General features: G+C 43.1%; 2 protein-coding genes across 2 annotated transcripts; both read right to left on the reverse strand.

Annotated features, from left to right (window-relative positions):
* Window positions 1-724: 724 nt before the first annotated feature.
* On the reverse strand, window positions 725-2,960 carry LOC143602716 (soluble starch synthase 1, chloroplastic/amyloplastic-like). The gene is made up of 7 exons (XM_077079736.1): window positions 2,911-2,960; window positions 2,772-2,861; window positions 2,564-2,688; window positions 1,762-1,870; window positions 1,624-1,679; window positions 1,489-1,528; window positions 725-1,056 (listed from the first exon to the last, which is right to left on the reverse strand). Exons 4-7 carry the CDS (start codon window positions 1,852-1,854, stop codon window positions 898-900), a joined length of 348 nt encoding a protein of 115 aa, XP_076935851.1. The 5' UTR covers window positions 1,855-1,870; window positions 2,564-2,688; window positions 2,772-2,861; window positions 2,911-2,960; the 3' UTR covers window positions 725-897.
* Window positions 2,581-20,207, reverse strand: LOC143602717 (soluble starch synthase 1, chloroplastic/amyloplastic-like). Its single transcript, XM_077079737.1, has 11 exons — window positions 20,014-20,207; window positions 19,413-19,683; window positions 18,804-18,881; window positions 18,594-18,718; window positions 18,407-18,488; window positions 17,521-17,694; window positions 17,320-17,401; window positions 16,138-16,229; window positions 15,203-15,226; window positions 2,772-2,861; window positions 2,581-2,688 (listed from the first exon to the last, which is right to left on the reverse strand). Exons 1-11 carry the CDS (start codon window positions 20,205-20,207, stop codon window positions 2,581-2,583), a joined length of 1,320 nt encoding a protein of 439 aa, XP_076935852.1.
* Window positions 20,208-22,202: the final 1,995 nt, after the last annotated feature.

Below are 22,202 nucleotides of genomic sequence, written 5' to 3' on the forward strand. Positions count from 1 at the left end.
TAAAATTATATCCTTTCGTTCATACTTTCTTACTTCCATACTTTCTTACTTCCTTTTGTATTAACTTACTTTCATATCTTACGTTATAAAGAGCATTACGCCCTACATTCCTCGAGTATTACTAGGGCTCGATACCCTCTTCGTAACCATACAACCATACGTTATCATTTCTTTCTTCTATTATCTCTATCATGTTCATACACATAAACGTACATAACATACTTACCTTATTCTTAGCGCTACAACCTGACAGTACGTGCAATATCCGAAGATCGTTCACGTACCATCAAGCAATCATTCATATATTTCACATTATCCACATAAGGCATACACTTATCTCTTAGGATAAGTGTATTAACAAACATATTGAGTATGCACACAGCCCCGAAAACATAACACATAAATGGGGCTAGAAACTCACCTGAACTCTGCTTCTTTTTCTGATAGCTGTAAATCCCTTCTTTAACTGAGCTCGGCTGACTGAACAAGTTTCACGTATCAATTAACTATCACTTCTCATAATGTATAATTTGGGTAGACACAAATAAACACGTTGTATAAGTTAAGAAGTCTCGAAATGATTTGTATATTTTTTACAGACCTAAATGAACACACTCTAAGATGTTAGTCATAAAAAATTAAGAATAATTAGATTTTCAATATGTAAGAAAACTCTGTATATTCCTCAAAAATGTATATTAAACTTAAATTTATATAACACGCTCAAGATATCTGTCTGTAATGCACCTACTAACTTGAATAGCTTGCATTCCAATAGCCTGTGGGTTCCACCCAACCAACCAGCTCCAAATGCCAGTACAGATCAGATCCTTGTAGTTGACCAACTGCCACTGTTTCTTGTAAACCCATGTGTTGTTGGATTGATTTTTAAGTCAATTAGGTGACATAAGGAGGATCAATGAAAGCCCATTTGAAAACTTGTTCATACTGAACTGCAGCGTTGTCCCATGAGTAATCCCTTTCCATTCCTCTCTTCATCAAACCTAGCCAAGAACTCCTGTGCTTCCTGTATGTCTTTATAGCAACCCGTAGCGCCTGTGACGTCCACCATTTTATATTATTAGCTATTTAGCTTCATATACTATGGTAGTTAGTTACCACCATCATGTTGTTTGTGTTTGTGTGTGCGCGGGCGCGTATTTACTTATTTGGTTTATTTTTTATTGAGAAAAATAAATCATAATGATCATCCACTAGAGTTTGTATTCGTGAATGAAACATGTTAGGTCAATTATGTTCATTTGTGTTCGTTACGTTTATTTAATCATGCCCGTTTAAGTTTGTTTGCGTTCGTGAACTGTTCACTTAAGTTTCAACGAACACGCACATATTCTTATCGACCGAACATGAACAAAAAAATTTGTTCGATTATATGTTCATGTTCGTGTTCGGCTAAAGTTAATCAACTGACTCAGTAGAACTTAAAAAAGACATCTAACATATTATTTGGAGTTAAATATAACTTACATCCAACATGCTTTCTCTTGTCAAAGGTTTGAACGCCAACCTGTTAAAACAAAAATACAAATTTAATGTAACATATTTCTAATTTCATAAAACATGTTTTATCCTACATTTTAGCTGTTTTGACTGAATACATACCCGGTACCTTCACCTTTTCCTTCATCTGCAAATGGATTAAAAGTTTTCACTGTGTCCTATATACAACCAAATAATACTTAGTCATGATCTTTAAAAAACAACATTAGACAACACTAAATAATATTAATTTTAACTCACTCCAAGTCCTCTGGTTCTGTGTACCACTGGTACGGTTCCATATCTCATTGCATACAACTGATTTAAACCACACGGCTCGAATCTTGAGGGCATTAACAAAATATCACATCTGCACAAATCGAGTAAATGTTATCGCATGAGCTTAATTGTATCCTCTATGTTAATTACAGTTATTAGTGTTATTACTAGGGTGATTTTTAGTATGTGGCCCGCAGGCCCAAGGCAGGTTTATCTAGGGTCTATGGTTTGCAAACGAACCTAAAAAACACAAACGGGACATGTTCGTGCTTGTTTGTTTAACTTTAACTGGACAAATTATCAAACAAGAACATCTAAACGAACAGGGTCTTCTCCGTGTTCATTCGATAAAAAAAATGAGTGTGCTTGTAACGGTTTATGTTTGTTTGTTAAAAGTATAAACGAATGGTTGATAAACGTAAATGAAGACAAACAAACGAATGTAACTAAAAACAGATGAACAAACATACCCGAGCGAACACCAATTAAAAGTAAACGTGAACATCAATTTGTTGAGCCTAAAAAGTCATAAAATTGGATGATAATTGAATCTTATAAAACTTGTGTTCATGTTAGCTCGTTTAACTAAATGAGCACAATTTCTGTGCGGGTTCGTTAGTTTATTAAATAAACGAACTTCCTGCTGAACGGTTCACTGAACTTTCAATTCATTCCCAGGCCTAAGGGTTTCTGGTTACTTTCCTGTATATATTAATTCCAGTCTCTTTTACACCAACGAATGCTTTTCTTATATTATATATTAAAATAAATGAGTGTAACGCACCCTGCGGTTATTCGGTGTTATATGGGAACATTGAATCCAACCCATCCACGAAAGTTATCTTTAAACGTTGCTTCGGTGGCTCTCATCCAGTCTTCGTATTGTTTTTCTCCCGACCCAAGCATTATCTGTAACAATTAAACTTTAATAACTGGAAAGTTTCATACGTCTAATTGTTAACCAGATGTTGCTTGTTAAGCAAGTTACTTACAAATTGAACATCATCTTGTAACAAATCTGGCGTTCCCGATAGAATAATGTCGATACCTTTCTGGTAGTCCAATCTCCCAATAAACCCTATCTGTTAAGAATGTTAATTTCAGTTATTTATGTTTTATTATATATCTTACCAATGGAACATCAGGCCGAACGGGTAGACCTAATTCCCTTTGTAGAGCAAATGAAGAAACACTAAGTGACCCCGGGCAGATTATAGGTAATCTGGGGGCTAAGTAATGTTTCCCACGAAGGTTAGGTCCAGCAGAGTAAGTTGTACTTCAGGGAACCTGCAAAACAGACACCGTAAGCTCGTCACTGGGAAGGGGGGGGGTTCCTCCTTGTGACCACCCTCCGGCGTGAGAATCAGTCTATATTGCTCTTTGAATATAAAAGTATATGAATACTATTAGAGCAGTTATCAAGTAAGTTATACGAGATAGTAGATGATGAAATGATAATACCATTTGCTGTCTTTTATAGCCGAAGGTGGGTTTCCAAGGGGTTTAGCCGGCCCAACACGCTACCAACTGTAACCTATGCACGTGCCCTACCTGTGAGTGGTGGATAGGTAGCGGCTGACACAGAGCAGGCGTGCCGTGCACTCTTCGTCTTCTACCAACTGCAGGCTAGGCACGTGGTCTGGCAGGAGTTGGTGGGCAGGCGGCGGCTATTGGTCACAGTGCTGTGGCGTGCTGTCTGCCACGCTGCTGTCAGTGAGCTGTCGCATTCTTGGTCAGATCTTTTGTCTTTACCTCGTCAGGTATCACGCAAAAGATCCTCCATCATACGGACTGGCCCATTTTGGCGGGAGTTTTCCCCCTCCCGCCTTTGCTCATTCTTTCAGGTGACACTGAATATTTGTAAGTGTTAAGCCTTATGCGTGTAGCTATGCTGTGCGGGTAGCCTTCCCTGATGGCTTGTATCCGCAACTGCGGGAACAGGCGGGTTACTTTACCATTGGGAGGCTTTTCCCTGCGTATGCAGCTTGCATACTGCGCGTAGGCTTCTCTGAGCATGGTGGGTCCTGCGGGAGTAGATGGTCTTTGCGCAGACATCCCTGTTCAAGGTGAGTCATGCGGGACCAACTGAGCCCTGCTGGGACCTACCTCTTCAAGTCCCCCCAGTCCAATGTTCTTCTCACGAATGTCTAATAAAGTGAGGTGAATTTTTGGACTTAAGCAAAGGGTTTTGAAAAGGGGTTTTTGTAAGGTTTTCCATGGGGGTTCTTCCCGCGGAAGTCCTTGTCACTTGCAGAAATTCCCGAGTTTCCTGCTTGGTCTTTGGGTATGATGCGGGTAGGTCTGTAACCTCCTCGCAAGTCAGGAGCATTGAGTCTTAGTTGTGCGGATTCTCCCTGTGGTTCTGGTAGTTTTTGAACATAGTGATCAATTATGTTTAAACCACCAATTCCATCTTGGAGCCTCAAACAACGTAGTACTCGATGTTCCCGCAATGCGGGGATATTACTTCCGTTTTCACAAGCATTGCCCAGAAGATCCTTCCTGGTTTCAATTCTCAGCGGGTGCTAGGTATGTGAAGGGTTTTGCCTTTACACTGTACCTGCGTCCGTCTTACGGTTACTTTACTTCCAAGGTATTCCTGGCGTCCATTCCCTGCGGGTGCTAGGTATGTGAAGGGTTTTGCCTTTACACTGTACCCGCACCCGTCTTATGGTTACTTGGTTGCCAAATATTTTGGCTTCAATTCCCTGCGGGTGTTAGGTATGTGAAGGGTTTTGCCTTTACACTGTACCCACACCCGGCTTATGGTTACTTGTTTGCCAAGGTAAGGGGTATTTTCCCGCTTACTTTTTTGAACCTTAGTCTTCAAATTTTTAAATTTTGAAATTTGAAGAGTTGGATGGATAACAACCCAATACCTCAAACGTCGTGCGACGGTTTCTTCTGACTGTGTCAGGACGTGCCAGAAGTTATGGCGACATGACATTATGTGGTCATTCCAGTTGCTTTTTCAGGCGCGTGGGCACGGGATTTCGGGCGCGTAGCCGCGAAATCTCTGGCACACGTCCTTTTTGACAGCTGTTGCCAGTTTGCTTTTGCCACGCGTCATAGTTTCATTGCACCTTTGATTTCTCTCTCTTCCGTATTAAATTCATCGCATTAATTGCGATTGCTATATAAAGGGGGAGAAGGTTATTTGCAATTCACACTTTCCACTTTCATCTCTTCTTCTCCAGTAATTTCCGGCGAATTTCTCTTTTTCAGTAAAGCATTGCTCTGAAATCTCTTCTTTCTTCCACCATGTCTTCTCACGATGCTGATGATCAGAAGACTGCTGGCGAATGCCAGTGTTATCTTCCTGTCGAGTTGTACCAGTATATCGTCAGGAAGTTCATGCTCGAGTCTCTCGAGCCTGAGTTTCCTGAGCCCCACCATACTGTGTACGATGCCCCTAGTGGCAAGATCGGGGTTTATGCTGCATTCTTTGTCTACGGGAACCTTAGGTTTCCGTTGACAAAGTTTGTGTACCGTGTCCTAGAGAGGCACGGTGTGCACCTGACAGAGGTGCACCCCATGGCCATTGCCAAGGTCCGGCACTTTGAGTGGGTGTGCCGGATACTGGGCCTTGAGCCCCTTGTTGACCGCCTGATGACCTTCTATACTTGGAGGTGCATCCAAGGGTGGTACACTCTTACAACCCGTATCAAGGGTTTAAAGATTTGTACCACCGAGCGGAGTCTTCGCTCATGGAGAAGAGAGTTCTTCTTTATATCCGCTCGAGCCATCCCCATTGCCATGAAGTTCAAGAATGGCCAGCCGCTTCCGAACCTTCCCGCCATCAACTACGAGGAGGCGGAATGGTTCGCGAAGATATCCCGGGTCCAGTCCCCGGTTTTCCGTTTTCCGGAGTCGGCGATGGTGATGCTGGGGATGAGCCGGGTGTGGAAGGCAGCGAATGCGGATAAGGTTCCGATCGTCCTTGAATATGGTTCGAACTCTACCCCTTATGGTATGTCTTGTTTCTTTTTTGCTGACTACGATTTTTTCTAACTTTCTTGTTGATTTCAGAGGGTAACGATCTTCAGTCGCTCCTGAATCCGCGGGAGGAAGATGGTCCTGCGCGGATGGGTACTCGTGCTCTGGATGAGAACGAGTTGCCCATCTTAGAGCAGACTGCGGGTCGGTTCGTGGAGGTTTACCCGCCAGGCCAAGAGATCCTGAGCCACCGACGGCCAGGTAAGCCTATCTTCTACCCTGAACCTCTCAATGCTGTGCCTGCTGCTGGAGTTCATGACATTTCTTCTTCTGAGGAATCCGCAGAAGGTCCTCCACTGGTGCGGAAGAAAAAGGCTGCCGTCGGGAGAGGCAAGGAGAAGGTGGCCTCTACGGCCGACCCGGTAGTCTTATCTGACTCGGAGTCAGATAATGCAGAGGTGGCGGGGAAGCCCGGTGGTGAGGAGACCACCGCTCCGGAGGCTGCAGGTGTTACCTCCGGGGAGGCAGCGACGACGACGGTTACCGGTGTCAAGAGGCCGGCTCCATCGGGTTCGCCCCCGCTCGTCCGTGCGTTCAAGCTCAAGAAACCCCGTAAGTACCCCCATAATTCTTGTCTAGATTTGTTTCAAATAAATTTTTCTAACACTTTTGCTTGTGCAGGTGTGGATGTTGACGCATTCCAGGGTGGAGTTGGAGTAAGTATTCCCCCGCCAATGACGGTAGGCTCGGTCAGCCTTCCCGAGGCGTCGACCCAGGCGTCTACGCTTGCTTCCGCTGGTTCCAGCCTTCCTGAGGCTGTTCCAGCTGAGAAGGTGTCTCCGCCGGCCGTGAGTGCAATTTTTACAGCATCTTTCACGGAGCCGGCGGTTACTGTTGCTGAGGAGACGGCGCCAACAATGGCTACCACGGCGGCTGCCACTATACCTGCGCCACCGGCACCGACGGCCGGACCATCAGGTACGCGCCGGGCTTCCCGCCGATCTACGCCACCTTCCCGTCTGCCTGACCTGTTGGATGGATTTCCTTTAGGTTCAGGTGATGGGTTTGGCGGCTATCGGCCTGTTATTGACCCTACAGGTACGTAGGGTTCTTTTTTCTTTGTATATCTTTGTCATCTTTTCCTAACTGCCTTTGTTTCTTTTGCAGTGTCGGATTCCAATGAAGTGTATGTTCCAAGATGGAACATACGCCGAGGAACAACCCTTCGCACCCCTGTGGAGTGCGTGGACTGGGCTCGCCACGCTGCTCCTCATGGTGCGTTGGGGGAAGCCATGGCTAGCTACCAAGAGGGTAGGCTAACCAATGAGCTTCGGGTTCTCCAGGCCCGAACGCAGCCCCGCGTCGAGCTGCTTTGTCGTGAAAACGACAAGTTAAAAGCAGCTCGCGCCAAAGATGTATCTGAAGCGCGGGCTCTTCGGGAGGAGAACCGGCAGTTGGCCGCTGCCGCAGCCGAGAAGGAGAAGGCATTCAAGGCCCTCGAGGTTGAAGTCCAGGCGCGACTCGAGGCCCGCTCCAAGGCTGCCCAAGCTGTGAATGAACAGCTTCGGCTGGCCAAGGAGACTGCGCGAAACTCAACTGAGAGGGCTGCCAAGGCTGAAGCTGTTGCTGAGCCACTTCGCGAAGAGAATGAGCAGCTTAAATGCAAATTAAAGGCTCTTCAGCATGCTCATGACGCCTTGGCAATGGAAGATGCCAAGAAGCTGCAGGAGATCCTTGACCAGAGGGGGATGCTTGACCGTACTGAAAGGAAACTCAAAAGCGTCGAAGAAGCTGCCGCCAAGGAAGTTCAACTTGCCAACCTTGATAAAAGCGGAGCCGAACGTGCTTACAAAGAAAGTCAAGCTACCCTCCAATGGCTGCTTCGAGAAGCGTTGCCTGAGGTATCTTTATATTTTTCTTTACGCTTTCCGCTCGTAATTAGAAAATGTTCTAACTTGTAATTTTCTTTTGTAGGTTGTGCGTCGGGTCCTTTCAGAGACCTCTTACGACGATGCAATGAGCGCAGCCCTCAACGCTTCTCATGAGGATGGGCAGAAGACTGGCTTCCTGCTTGGTCTAGGGTTTGCTGAGAGAGGCTTTCCGCCCTCCAACTTCCCTTTATTCAATGTTAATACTGAAGCTGCTTATGACCAAGCTGTGAATCAGTACGCTGCCTTCCCGCATCCAGTGGTGGAGAAGGTGAATGAAGCTGCTGCTGCTGATGATGGGCTAAACATCCTTAAGGCTTTCCTTGGGCAGCCGCGCTCTGACGGTGCTGGTCCAAGCGGAGGTGGCCCTGAAGCCTGATCCTGAAGATCCCTTCCCACTGCTAGGATAGACAGCCTTGTATAGATTTCTTTTAGGCGGGTAGTTACCCAGCCATTCTTGTAATTGATTGTTATTTCCTTTGCGTATAAGATTGTTATTTCCTTCCTTGGGTTCCTTGCTTTATAAACTTATGACTTGCATACTTAGTTTAAATTAGCAATTTCCCAAGTGTTTAGAATAAGAACCTTTGAACGTGGTTGATGATGGGTTAAAGTTTCGCCTCCTCCTTCGTGATTGTGCGGGTAAAACCGTCACTTGCACTTGGTAGGATGGCTAATCTTTACCCTCTATCTGACCTGCGTGTAGGTTTTCCTTTTCGAAATTTCTAAGGCATTAAGTTAAACCTTTGAACGTGGTTGATAATGGACTAAAGTTTTCGCTTCCTCTTTCGTGATTGTGCGGGTGTAACCGTCACTTGCACTTAGTAGGATGGCTTTAACTTTAGACCTATATCTGACCTGCGTGTAGGTTTTTCTTGTCCTTTTTTAAGTGTTCATAAGTTAACCTTTTAACGTGGTAGACGGTAAGTTAAGTTTGGCTTCCTTGTTCGTGATTGTGCGGGTAAGACCGTCACTTGCACTTACAAGGATGGCTAAACTTTACCTACATCTGACCTGCGTGTAGGTTTTCCTTAGAACTTTTTAACATTTTGGCGTTGTGTTTATGCGGGTATTGCCGCCTTCCACACGCAACTACTTCTTCCCGTAAGGGAAGTTCATAGGTTACAAGCTATTAATACATCATGAAAGGAGAATCATTTCCATTAGAAGTGGCTCTAGGCCTTTTCTTTACAAGTTGGAATTGATCTACATATAACATTTGCGTAATTGAGCTCCATTCCATGTTCTAGGGATGGGAGTGCCATCGAGCCTTTCGAGCCGGTACGCGCCTTTTCCCAGAACTTCTTTGATAATGTATGGCCCTTCCCAAATCGGGGCCAACTTTCCTGGGCGTTGTTGGTTCGAAGCCTCGTTGTTACGCAGTATGTAGTCTCCTTCCTTGAAGTTGCAGAGTTTTACCCGCGTGTTGTAGTATTTTTGCATTTGTCGTTTGTAGTTTTCTTCACGCACGGCGGCTAAGTCTCTGCGCTCTTCGGTTAGCATAAGGTCTAACCGTCTTTCCGCATCATTGTCTTCTGGTTGGATTAAGACCCTTGGTGAGGGTAAACCGATTTCGACTGGGATCATGGCTTCAGTGCCATAAGTGAGACTGAACGGGGTTTCTCCCGTACTGGTCTTCTTCAGCGTTCTGTTTGCCCAAAGGACGTGCGGAAGCTCGTCCACCCAACCGGATCTATGTTCCAAGAGTCTTCTCTTTATGCCTTCGACGATGCTCTTATTTGCTCTTTCCACCTCACCGTTACCTTGCGGGTGTGCCACTGAGGTAAAGGTGTGGGTGATTTGAAGTTCTTTCAGCCACTGCTGTAGCTTCTTGTCAGCAAAGTTGGTGCCATTGTCGCTTACCAAATTCTGTGGAAGTCCAAAACGACAAATAATAAATTCCCAAATAAATTTTTTGATATGCTTTGCGGTTGTTTGGGCTAAAGGTTTCGCTTCTATCCATTTGGTGAAGTAGTCAATGGCTACCACTAGGAACTGAACATTCCCAGCTGCTGTTGGAAATGGGCCTGTCACGTCAATGGCCCACTTCTGAAATGGCCACGAGGAAGTGACAGGAACAAGTTCATTTTTCGGGCGATGCGTGTTGGGTGCGTAAAGCTGGCAAGATCTGCATTTTCTGATGTATGCCAACGCGTCCATATGCATCCCCGGCCAGAAGTATCCCGCATTGTTTAGCTTGGCTACCACAGCGCGGGGGCCTGCGTGTACTCCACAGATGCCTTCGTGAACCTCCCTTAGGAGGTAGTCAGCATCTTGGTTGTCCACGCATCTTAACAATGGGCCAAGAAAGTTACGTCTGTAAAGGGTGTCATTGACCAGCTGATAATTCAGTGCTTTACAGCGTAGTTTTCTTGCCTGTGACTTCGACTCTGGTAACGTTCCTGCTTCAAGGTATTTTATTATTGGGGTCATCCATGTTTCTGTACCGGTTTGGATGACACAAATTTCCTTGTGCGGGACTGATGGTGTTTCGAGGAGTTCCACGCGGATGTCCTTTCCCAAGTGGGTGAAGGCCAGTGATGCAAGCTTGCTTAACGCATCCGCAGATTTGTTTTCGCTGCGCTTGACGTGTATCACTTTGCAATCATTAAAATCGCGCATGATGGCTTTGGCTTGGGCAAGGTACAGGGCCATTGTGTCGTTCACAGCCGTGTACGTCCCGTTTATTTGGTTTGCCACTAGCATGGAATCTACGTGGGCTTCCAAATTTTTTACACCCATCTTTCGCGCAATCCTCAATCCGGCCAGGAATGCTTCATATTCAGCTTCGTTATTCGTACTTGGAAAATCCAGCCGAATAGCATAAGTATATTCCTGGCCTGCTGGATTTGTTAATTTTAACCCTGCGCCTGAACCCTCGTTACTAGCTGCTCCATCAGTGTAGAGTCGCCAGACTTCATCGATTTCGTGTGCTGGGGAGGGTTGAACCTCCTCCTGGCACTCTTTCTCCCGTGAAGCGGGGATTTCTGCAATAAAATCAGCCAGGACCTGACCTTTAATGGCTGGTCTCGGCTTGTATTGAATCGCATATTCTCCCAATTCAATTGCCCATTTGGCTAGACGTCCCGATAACTCGGGTTTGCCTAGAACATTTGAGAGTTTGAAGTTGGTGAGAATAGTGATTGGGTGACCCTGGAAATATCGTCTCAACCTGCGTGAAGCGTGTATAAGTGCCAAGACCAGTTTTTCCAGGGTAGAGTACCGGGTTTCCGCGTCTGCCAGCACGCGGCTAACATAATAGATTGGCATCTGGATGCCTTTTCGTTCTACAAGCAGGACTGCCCCGGTTGCTCTATCTGTTGCGGAGAGGTATAGGATTAACTCCTCCCCCGCTTGTGGTGCTGTGAGTGTTGGGAGTTCGATCAGGCGTGATCGAATCTCCTGAAAAGCTGCTTCCGCTTCTGGTGTCCAGCGGAAGTGCGTTTTCTTTAAACAATTTCTTAGCGTTGACACAAAAGGGAACGACCTATCCGCATGGTTTGCCAAAAAGCGGTTAAGCGCGACTAGTCGTCCATTAAGTGTTTGAGCCTGTTTTATGGTGGTAGGTGATTCCATTTTGACAATGGCTTCGACCTTTTCAGGGTTCGCTCTGAAGCCATCTTTAGTAATAATGACTCCTAAGAACTTCCCTTCTTCCACCCCAAATGAACACTTGCTCGGGTTGAGCTTCATGTTTATCTTTCTGAGCGTGTTGAAAGTTTCCTCAATGTCTTTCAACATCGCCTCTGGCTCGGGGCTTTTGATGACCAAATCATCCATATAGACTTCCAAGTTTCTCCCAATTTGGGCGTGAAACTCTTTGTCCATTAGTCGTTGGTACGTGGACCCCGCGTTCTTAAGTCCGAACGGCATCATTTTATAACAAAATGTGCCATCGGGCGTCCGAAAGGCGGTTTTGTCCTGGTCATCTACAGCCATGTGGATTTGATGGTACCCCTTATACGCATCCAAGAAGCATTTAAGGCGAAATGGTGCCACCGAATCCACCTTGAGATCAATTTCTGGCAACGGATAACAATCTTTGGGGCATGCTTTATTCAAATCTTTGAAATCTATGCACATGCGCCATTGTTTGTTATTCTTCGGTACCATTACGGGATTTGCAACCCATGTTTGATATTTGCTGACGCGCACGATGCCCGCATCAAGGAGTTCCTTGACTTGGGTTCTGCACGCGTTGGTTTGCTCGGGCCCCATTACTCTGCGCTTTTGTACGATCGGCGTAACGGCCGGATCGCATTTGAGCTTATGCTCTGCCTTTCCCCGGGGTACACCAGTCATGTCGGCTGGTGTCCACGCGAAGATGTCTGCGTTTCGCTGCAGTAAGCGCTTGAGTAAGGTGCGTGTTGGATCAACAATTGTCGGGCCAATGGTAACGGCCTGATCGGGATATTTCCCATTGAATGCCCACTGTTCAGGTTCAGTGATGGTTTGTTTGGCCATCTTCGGTTTGGGTTTAGAGGAGACAGATGCGATGCATACCTGGGGAATGCCCGTGATCATCGCTACGCCTTCAGTTGTTGGCCATCCCATCATGCCGTGGACTGAGGATACCACGGCGTTGAATCTTGCCATCCCGTCTCTCCCGAATAGGATGTCATACGTATGATGTGGTTTTTTCATCACAACAAAATCCACATCCTCTGTGCGTGAATAATTCCCATCGGTGAGAGTGACGGGGAAAGATAGGATGCCCAAGGGAGTGTTCATGCTGCCGTCAAACCCTTCCATTGAAGCGTAGACCGTCTCCAGGCGTTCCTTGTCTTCATCATCGAGCTTGTCGAAGAACTGCCTGTACATCACTGTCGACGATGCGCCATTGTCAACGAGGGTGCGGGAGGTGATGTAGTGCCCCAGCTGGCTTTTAATGATAATGGGGCCTTCTTTGTTTGGGCCTCCCGGCACTCGCGGGAAGCGCACTTCTGCTTCCTTCCATGCGCATGGTTCGGTTATCGGTCTCTTTCTTCCTCTGACCTTACCATGGACCATGTTGATGCTGATGTCGACGGGCTTTCGTCCGTTACCCCTGTACCTGTTGTCGTTCCTTCCTCCCTTCTTGATAGATGCCACGAGGTGTGCGAGCCTCCCATCCTTGACGAATGTCTCGACGATGTCCCTCAAGGATGTGCACTCCTCAGTGCTATGGCCCTTTGTCCCATGGAAGTCACAAGACTTGCTCTGATCCGCATTGGGTTTCTGTCGGATCGCTGGGGCTTTTGGCCATGGCAGTTTTTCCGTGGCAAATATCTCCGTGACGCTCTTGGTGAGTGGCGTCCAACGGTTTTTCCGGTTCGAAGGGTGCGTGTTGTCCCTTCCGCCAACCAGAGGGCGAGAGCTTGAGGGGGTGTCAAAGTTTATCCTTGACTGCCAAATACCTTGCCGCCTCTTTTTGTTTAGCCGGGCGGTTCTCACATTGTTCTCCCTTGTCCTCTGTGTGTAGAGGTTTGTATTCTGGGGGAGATCTCTTCCCAGCTGTTTCTCCGTTTCGGCGAAGCGCTTGGCTGCCGTCATTATGGCATCCCATGTGGATGGCATGCCGTCTTTACCCGTCAGAGTGCGGATAAGTTCTGGGTACTCAGCGCCCTGAATGAAAGCGGCGCGAACGAGGTCTTCGCTGATGTTGCCCAGACTCAGCTTCTTGGAGTTGAAGCGGGTGATGAAGTCCAGTAAGGATTCATCCTCTTCTCTCACACAGTTGAGGATCGTCCACTGCTCCTCAGTGTGCTTCCTCTGTTGACTAAACTGTTGACTGAACTTGTTCTGGAAGTCTGCCCAGTCATAAATGTGGTGGACCGGTAAACGGTCGAACCATGCCCTGGCTGCTCCTACCAGAGTCATCTGGAACATGTAGCACCACGTGGGTTCCGTCCAGTTACTGACGGTTGCCCCCGCAATGAACCTGTTCAGATGGTCATCTGGGTCGGATAGACCATCGTATGTGCCAATGTTGGACATTTGTTTGGCACTCCTCGGGGCGATTGCTTCTGCAATGTCCCTTGCAAATTTTGACCTTCCTGCGTTTGTGGCAGTAGGTCTAAAGGCCTTGGAGAAGTCACGCGAGCTTTTTTCCGTGACTGGTTGGAATGCTTCCCCAAAATTCCTTTTTGGCTGGGGATCCGTTTCCTTACGCTTCCCTTTCGCCTTATGGCGAGGGTTCGCGTCGGTGTCAGAGTCTTCCCTCTCGTCGTCCGAGTGCTCGTACTCACTACTCATGTTGAGGTGCTGGCGAGTACTACCGAATTCCTCAGCTTGTTGGACTGAACGCAAGCGTTCGTCCAACTCAGCCTGAAATTCTCGTTGACGTGCCTCGGCCCATGCCTTCACTTGATCAAGTGTTTGGCGAGGGGCTCGAGTTCGTTTTTCCAGCTGGGTATCAGTGAATCCCAGTGGAATATTTACTCCACTTGCCCCTACATGAGTGACTGGGGTAGTGTTCGTAAAATGTACTTCACTTGCCCCAGCTTGGGTGGCTGGGGTAGTGTTTGTAAACATTGTGTTGCCGGTGTTTACCCCAGTGGCTGGGGTTGTGGTTACCGGAATTTCTCTAGTCATCTTGGAAGTTTTGAAAAACTGGAGAAAGATGTAGTTCTAGCTTTATGCACGGATGGCGCCAATGAAGAAACACTAAGTGACCCCGGGCAGATTATAGGTAATCTGGGGGCTAAGTAATGTTTCCCACGAAGGTTAGGTCCAGCAGAGTAAGTTGTACTTCAGGGAACCTGCAAAACAGACACCGTAAGCTCGTCACTGGGAAGGGGGGGGGTTCCTCCTTGTGACCACCCTCCGGCGTGAGAATCAGTCTATATTGCTCTTTGAATATAAAAGTATATGAATACTATTAGAGCAGTTATCAAGTAAGTTATACGAGATAGTAGATGATGAAATGATAATACCATTTGCTGTCTTTTATAGCCGAAGGTGGGTTTCCAAGGGGTTTAGCCGGCCCAACACGCTACCAACTGTAACCTATGCACGTGCCCTACCTGTGAGTGGTGGATAGGTAGCGGCTGACACAGAGCAGGCGTGCCGTGCACTCTTCGTCTTCTACCAACTGCAGGCTAGGCACGTGGTCTGGCAGGAGTTGGTGGGCAGGCGGCGGCTATTGGTCACAGTGCTGTGGCGTGCTGTCTGCCACGCTGCTGTCAGTGAGCTGTCGCATTCTTGGTCAGATCTTTTGTCTTTACCTCGTCAGGTATCACGCAAAAGATCCTCCATCATACGGACTGGCCCATTTTGGCGGGAGTTTTCCCCCTCCCGCCTTTGCTCATTCTTTCAGGTGACACTGAATATTTGTAAGTGTTAAGCCTTATGCGTGTAGCTATGCTGTGCGGGTAGCCTTCCCTGATGGCTTGTATCCGCAACTGCGGGAACAGGCGGGTTACTTTACCATTGGGAGGCTTTTCCCTGCGTATGCAGCTTGCATACTGCGCGTAGGCTTCTCTGAGCATGGTGGGTCCTGCGGGAGTAGATGGTCTTTGCGCAGACATCCCTGTTCAAGGTGAGTCATGCGGGACCAACTGAGCCCTGCTGGGACCTACCTCTTCAGCAATCTTGCATTCAATCTGCATATCATATACTTATGAATGGCTAGATTCGTGTTAAACTATTTCCTTACTGGTTCAAATGTGCAAAATTTTTAACAATTGGCTTTGGAAAGAAACGGGTCAAATGGGTTGTCGAAAGCCAACCAACGTGTTCCTAATGCATAAAACCTTCTAAATCATTTTATTAAAGATATTATATTTTACTTAGATGATATTAATGTATATTTGTCATTTGACATGCTAATGATTCACCAAAAAGAAACTTTCAGACAATAAGTGTTTTGGGCCAGCCTGACTCGGCCACCTCAACATTTTAGCTCATTAAGATAAAATGAGCCGAGCCGATCTAATCCAGGTTATCTTAACGAGCTGGTTTGGTTTCAGTGTTTTGGGCCAACCTGACTGGTTGGGCTTGGGCTCAGCTTGTTTATTTTAACGAGCTGAAATGTTGAGTTTGAGCTCGACACATGGCACATCGAAACTCGTTCAATGAAGAAAATAATAATCTTATACTATTACAATTAATGATATAAATGAAATGAATAAACTACACATACTTATAATTTACATATAATAAAATTTGGGTTATAATTTATATATATTAACATTTGGGCTTTAATTTAAACAAAGCGAGCCAATAAGCCAGCTAAACAAGCCTAACAAGCGAGCCAACGATTGAAGCTTACCTTGGCTCGGCCGCTCGGGCTTGGTTCATTCATTTAAAAATGAGCCGATTTCGGGCAGCTGCGAGATATTTGGGCAGCCCTAGACAGGACCTGTTTCAACGGCACCTAAAACTAACCCTTTTGACCTGAACCCGTTTTAACCCATTATCGAAACCACCCGGAGCATTTTACCACATACTCTATTTCCATGCGGTTATTTCTATAACAGAAAAAAAAAAAAAAAAAAAAAAGAACAATAACAACCTTCCCTGAAAGGTCATCCAAAGAGTAATGAGAAGGGATATGCTCATCTAAAAATGGATTCCATTCATTTACATCAATGCCATTTGTAATCCCTGCATGACATATAGTAAAATGATTGTAATGAAGCAATTTAAACAAAAAAGGAAATCGATATTATTGAGCCTCGAAGTTAAACCCTAACTTAAACAAATTTATATACATTTTTTACACCATACATAGCAGACAAGATAAGAGAGTGGAGATGAGATGGAGGTAGCAGAAATGAGAATGCTACGTTGGATGTGTGGGCACACAAGGTTAGACCGCATAAGAAACGTTGTGTTTCGAGAGAGATTAGGGGTGGCGAACATAGCAGACAAGATAAGAGAGTGGAGATGAGATGGAGGTAGCAGAAATGAGAATGCTACGTTGGATGTGTGGGCACACAAGGTTAGACCGCATAAGAAACGTTGTGTTTCGAGAGAGATTAGGGGTGGCGAACATAGCAGACAAGATAAGAGAGTGGAGATTGAGATGGTTTGGACATGTGAAGAGAAGACAGCCGACGAATCCTGTTAGATCCGTATAAAACATTACTATAGAAGGGAGGAGGGGTAGAGGACGACCTAAATTGACGTGGGATGAGAGGATTAAGCATGATTTGATAGGCTTAAACCTTTCCGAGGACATGGTTGAGGATAGGAATCCATGGAGAAGTAGAATTAAAGTTAAGGATTTTTAGGAATAAAGGAATTCCTTAGGGTTCCTTAGGGCTTCTATTTACCTTATTTTGGCCACATATATAGTATTAGTATTAGTATTATTATTAGTATTATTCTTCCCATATATATAGTATTAGTATATTCTTTCCATATATTATTATTATTATTATTATTATATTTATTATCATTATTATTATTATTATTATTTTTATTATTATTATTACTGTTGAACTTTGATTTCTTTTGTATTGCTTCATACATATGTTTTTTAGAGCTGAGGGTCTCTCTGGAAGCCACCTCTTTATCCTTTTGGATAAAGGTACGGTGTGCTTACATCCCACCCTCCCCAGACCCTACCTATAGCTTGGCTGTTGGTGGGACTTCATTGGGTATGATTGATTGATTGATTGATACACCATACATAAAATATCATGTTAACTATTATAAAGAAATTATTATATACGGACTGCAAATTGCATACCGTTTAAAACAGCTTTTCGACTACCAAGAAGCTCGTCTATACCGTTTCCGCCTTCTGGAGTTGTGATTTCCCAAGAATAGCCCTGATCATAATAATAAACACATAAAAATCCTATTACATTTACTTTTATAAGTAGAAAACTTCAAAACTGTGAGAATCACAAAGTTTCATGGAAGAGGGTAGTTTAATCTTTTTGATTACCTGACTAACGGTCAATATCCGGTCAGCAGTAACAATTGCACCCTTTAGAACATTAACAGCTTCACCGGTGTCAAGAGCATGTGTTCTTGCCCATGTAGGAAATATCCACCCCAAAGCTCCATACCACTCCGGGGGCAATCCAAAATTGCTGTAAGTTGATGCAGGCTCAACACCCTGCAATATTTGTAAAGATAAAACAAGATGCAAATAAAACACTTGTAAATATATAGAGGTATCTCTTTAAAACATCATATTACTTACATGTGATTCAAATTCAAAATATATCACTTTTTATTTTAAAAGTTGATCGACAAATGTCTCATTGGTATATTTATTGGAATGCATTAAGTTGTTAATTAATACATTATATTTAAGATGTCATGGTGTTATAATAGTAATAATTAAACAAAGCTTGTTTTACTGAAAATTTATGTCTTTCTAATTGTGTGTTTCTGTTTTTTATGTCTGCCCAACTATATAATTGTGTGTTACTGTTATTTAGTGTCTTTCTAACTTTTATGCATCGACTACTAAAAGATTCAACTTATCAACAAGAGTAACAATGAATTCAAGATCCGTTGATGATGAGTTACATATTTAACTAAATAAGATTCTAACAACTTTAACAGAGGTGCATATAATTTATAAACCACTGAAACTGACCGACCCGCTCAAACCTAAGCAAGTCGGCTGGATTACCTTTATTATTTATATTTCATGAATCAACTTTATACAGTTACTACAAACCACATTAGGTTCGGAGAAACGGGCAAAAGGGTAATAGACACCCATTATAGACATTTTTCTTGTTCCAACATTCTTTCAAACATAAATAACCTTTTCACATCATCATTTATTTATTTTAAGTTATACCATAAAATTATACCTGGTGTGCAAGATTGTGTATGACAACAATACTCCTAGCATCCTTATAAACTCCATACGGACGATACTTTGCTGCCAATAGACTAAACCATAAAACACAGGTCAGACTGCACGTATTACAAAATGACCAACAAAACTGTCAAATTATATTATATCATCATACAAAGTTTAGTGAGTTAGTGGCATACACTGGAACGAGACCCGCGTGCCAGTCATTGGCAAGGAACAAACAATTTTGACCATATGTAAACCCTCCCAAAGGAATCACTAAAGGAGCCTCACATGCTGCATGAGAAAGTAAGGTGAACCGAAACTGCTCCAAAACGAAATGAGCATTATTATTTATTAAATTAAATATTATATTGAAGTAAATGAACTATTATTTCCATAACTAGTACCTGGTTATCACCAAATGCCCCATAAGTGTCACCGTATGGATTTCCAGGTCGGTGGAAAGCCGGGTGGTCTACAAACACCTGAAAATACCATAACAAATTTTTATTTTTATAAGATTATAAAATGTTACAAAATCAAGGGTCAAAACAGGACATTTTGAAAATCTGCGCTATAATATTCGTCTTTATCCGAGTTTCATGATAAGTTAATAACCAATATATTTAAATTTAATATTAAATGTATCAGTTTTATTGAAAATAACTATTTGTAACATCAAGAATATTAAACCAATTACAATGAAGATGCATGAGTCCAAAGTATTAAACATCTAAATGCTTACAACATCGCAGTTTAATCCCAAATTAATATATTATTGTTTTGATTGTACAAATATGTAGCCATATTATATACTTTAATTGTTAATAGTAATCAAAGTAAATGGACAAAAAAGTGTTCACATGTCAACCAACCCGACCCATGTTGACCAATTAAAAAAAAAAAAAAAGAAAACCCAAATTGACTGTGTTTTGACCATTTTGGCCCCCAAGTATTGCCTATCCTAGCACAAACTAGGGATTAACATTTAACAACTTAAGTAACCACCTTCTTACCCAATCAACACCGGCTCTATACTCGTGAAAAAACGCCACCTCATGTACCCCTCCAGAACAAGACACCTTAATTCTACAATCAAGGTCAAGCGCAGCTGCAAACTTGTTATCCGAGGGTCCACCAGTCAAATATCTAGGTGTAACAACCATTACCCGATGGCCACGCGCTGCAAGTGCAATTGGCAAAGAGCCACAAACGTCTCCTAAGCCTCCGGTTTTGGAGTATGGTGATGCTTCAGAAGTAGCAAAAACAATGTTGTAGGTCTTTTGTCTGCCAACTCATCATCCACAATCAGTTGTTTATCAGGAGAGTTGCTAACTTTGGTGCCACCTGGATTTCAAGCATCGAATATAATAAAATTACACCTAGATAAGTTTGTAAAGGAAGTTGTTGTTTAATACATAATTTGCAATCATGTTTAGATCGTTTGTAAACGAGCCAAGACGATCCTGATCCAAAAATGTGCAAAGAAAACACAAAATTCAATAATTTCCATAAAAATCTGACCGCATACATACATACATACATACATACATACCCGATTGAGATTGAGATTGAGATTGAGATTGAGGTTGAGGAATGAAATGAAAGCCAACAGACTCATCTTTCTCAGCACCCAATAAGACACTATCCTTCCTTACACCTTCAACAGAAGAAGACCCATCTTGCGAACTCTTGTTTAACGCCCTCAGTTTCACATTACAAGTCCTCTGTTTACCAAACGAAAACGCGAATGGCTTACTGAAGGGTGATTTGGGGGTGAAAGTGGGGTGTGATTGGAGTAGAGACTCCATTTCTTTCTTTCTTTCTTTGTTGTAGGAGGATCGTGAAATGGATGATGATGATGTGGAAGTGTGTGTGTGTGAGAGAAGTGAGGCCTTTTGTTAGTTGAGGATGGATGGCTTATAGAATAGAAATCCTATTTGCCGGTTCAATTTATTATTGAATGAACATGTCAATCTCACCTTGATATACTTTTCATAAGATTTTATGTTTTAAACAATTACATACACTAGATTAGATTTGCTAGTCTTTTAAATATGATAACATGATCTAGTCCGTGAGGTATTTGTATACTTGTTACTTACTATAATCACATATCCATAGGACCATTCAATTTACACACTCATCAACCCTCGAATTAAATAGACATATAGTAAAACTGCTTGTATTGTTGTGTGACTAAATCTAATTTTATATTACGATTAAGAACAAAATCAAGTAATTAAAAATATAAATTGCTATTTATTAAAACATGGATTGAATTGACACTCATAAAAAATTGCATACACATATTTATACAAAATTCAACAAAAAAAGTCGAAAATTCTCTTTTTACAACTTCTACCAACTCAAAAAAAATACTTTAATATATTTACCCCCAAATCTCATTCGCTCTTAATGTTTCCCATTACCTTAATCTTTTTGATCTATGAAAAAGAAAACAATGTAAAACTTCTAATACCTATGAAACAAGTAATAAAGTACTATTGTATCTAAAAGCTTGACCAACCTTCCTGAAAGTCTTGTATTTACCTTCATTTCTTTCTTGGCATAGATAAGGTAACCATGCACCTAGACTTACCAACTACATTTAAAAACATCAAATTAGAAATTAATTGATCATAAATTTGAAGAACATCAAGAAAAATGTAAGGGTGGTATAACGATTTTACAAGCAAGGTTTTTTAAATCATCCTGCTATTTTATTTATTATTTTTTTTTTTTTGCTTTTGAGACAGTTTACACTCTTTCATGGTCTGCTTCTCTCTTTGTTTGATAATGTTACATATAGTCAGTCTTGGCCAAAGTCCTTTTACTCTTTATCTTAGACTCCATCGTTAATACTTTCTTGTCGCTGCTACTCTCGTCACACCTCACACTAGTTCACGTGCGCGTCGTATACCATCAACCTTCCTCTTCATGTGAATATAATACTAATATTGTCTATCCCAAAATCATTCACAAAGCAAGAACACAAACCACAAAAATCCTTCCCCGTGCTTTATAATATAGTATATAGCACTACTATTATTTTCCAATCAACAAATTAGCCAACTGTTTCAAAAAGCCACTTTTCCCCCAAAAAGTCAAAACTTCTCAAAAAAGTAAAGTTTAAGAAATAAAAAGTCAAGATTGACAAACTATGATTAGTCAACATATTTTTGAATATCCAATTCTCTAAAATGCTTCAAATGGCCCGTTGTGTCTATAAATCATACATATGTGATCATCTATTAGTAGATGGGAGGGATGTGTATGAGCATAATTACACAATGGAATTGTTTATCATCTATGTTGTTCAAGCTTTAATTAGCCGACGATGCAACCTAACATCGTCATCTAGGAAATATATATTTGTCTTTATGCATTTTTTCCACTCCAACCTGCAATTCAACCATATTACAAAACAAGTTGGAAACTTCAAACAATACTACGTTGAGATACATTAAACTCCTTGCTATGAGATAGCTTGTTAGCAAAGTGTGCCCGGTAGCACTGTACTCTGCTAGAGTTAAACCCTGGCTGATGTTACTTGGAATATATCATTGCTTACATCAAGCTTACTCGGACCACTGTTATTAATGAATACCTTGCCCGGTCTTCCAATCACTTGGTTTCATGAGCTTGGTTAGCCAAGAGTTTACCCGGGGTAAACCTTACTCGACTATGAAGAACAAACTTGCTAGATATAGTGAACCTTGCCTGGGTATACACTAACTTGTGAACCTTGCTCGGTTATTCACTTACTAGTGAACCTTGCTCGGATATGCACTAAAGAAGATTTC

Source organism: Bidens hawaiensis, unplaced genomic scaffold, assembly GCF_021521415.1.
Source record: "Bidens hawaiensis isolate Kalapana, Puna unplaced genomic scaffold, B.hawaiensis_p1.1 tig00059459_1, whole genome shotgun sequence".
In the NCBI taxonomy this organism is placed as follows: Eukaryota; Viridiplantae; Streptophyta; class Magnoliopsida; order Asterales; family Asteraceae; genus Bidens; species Bidens hawaiensis.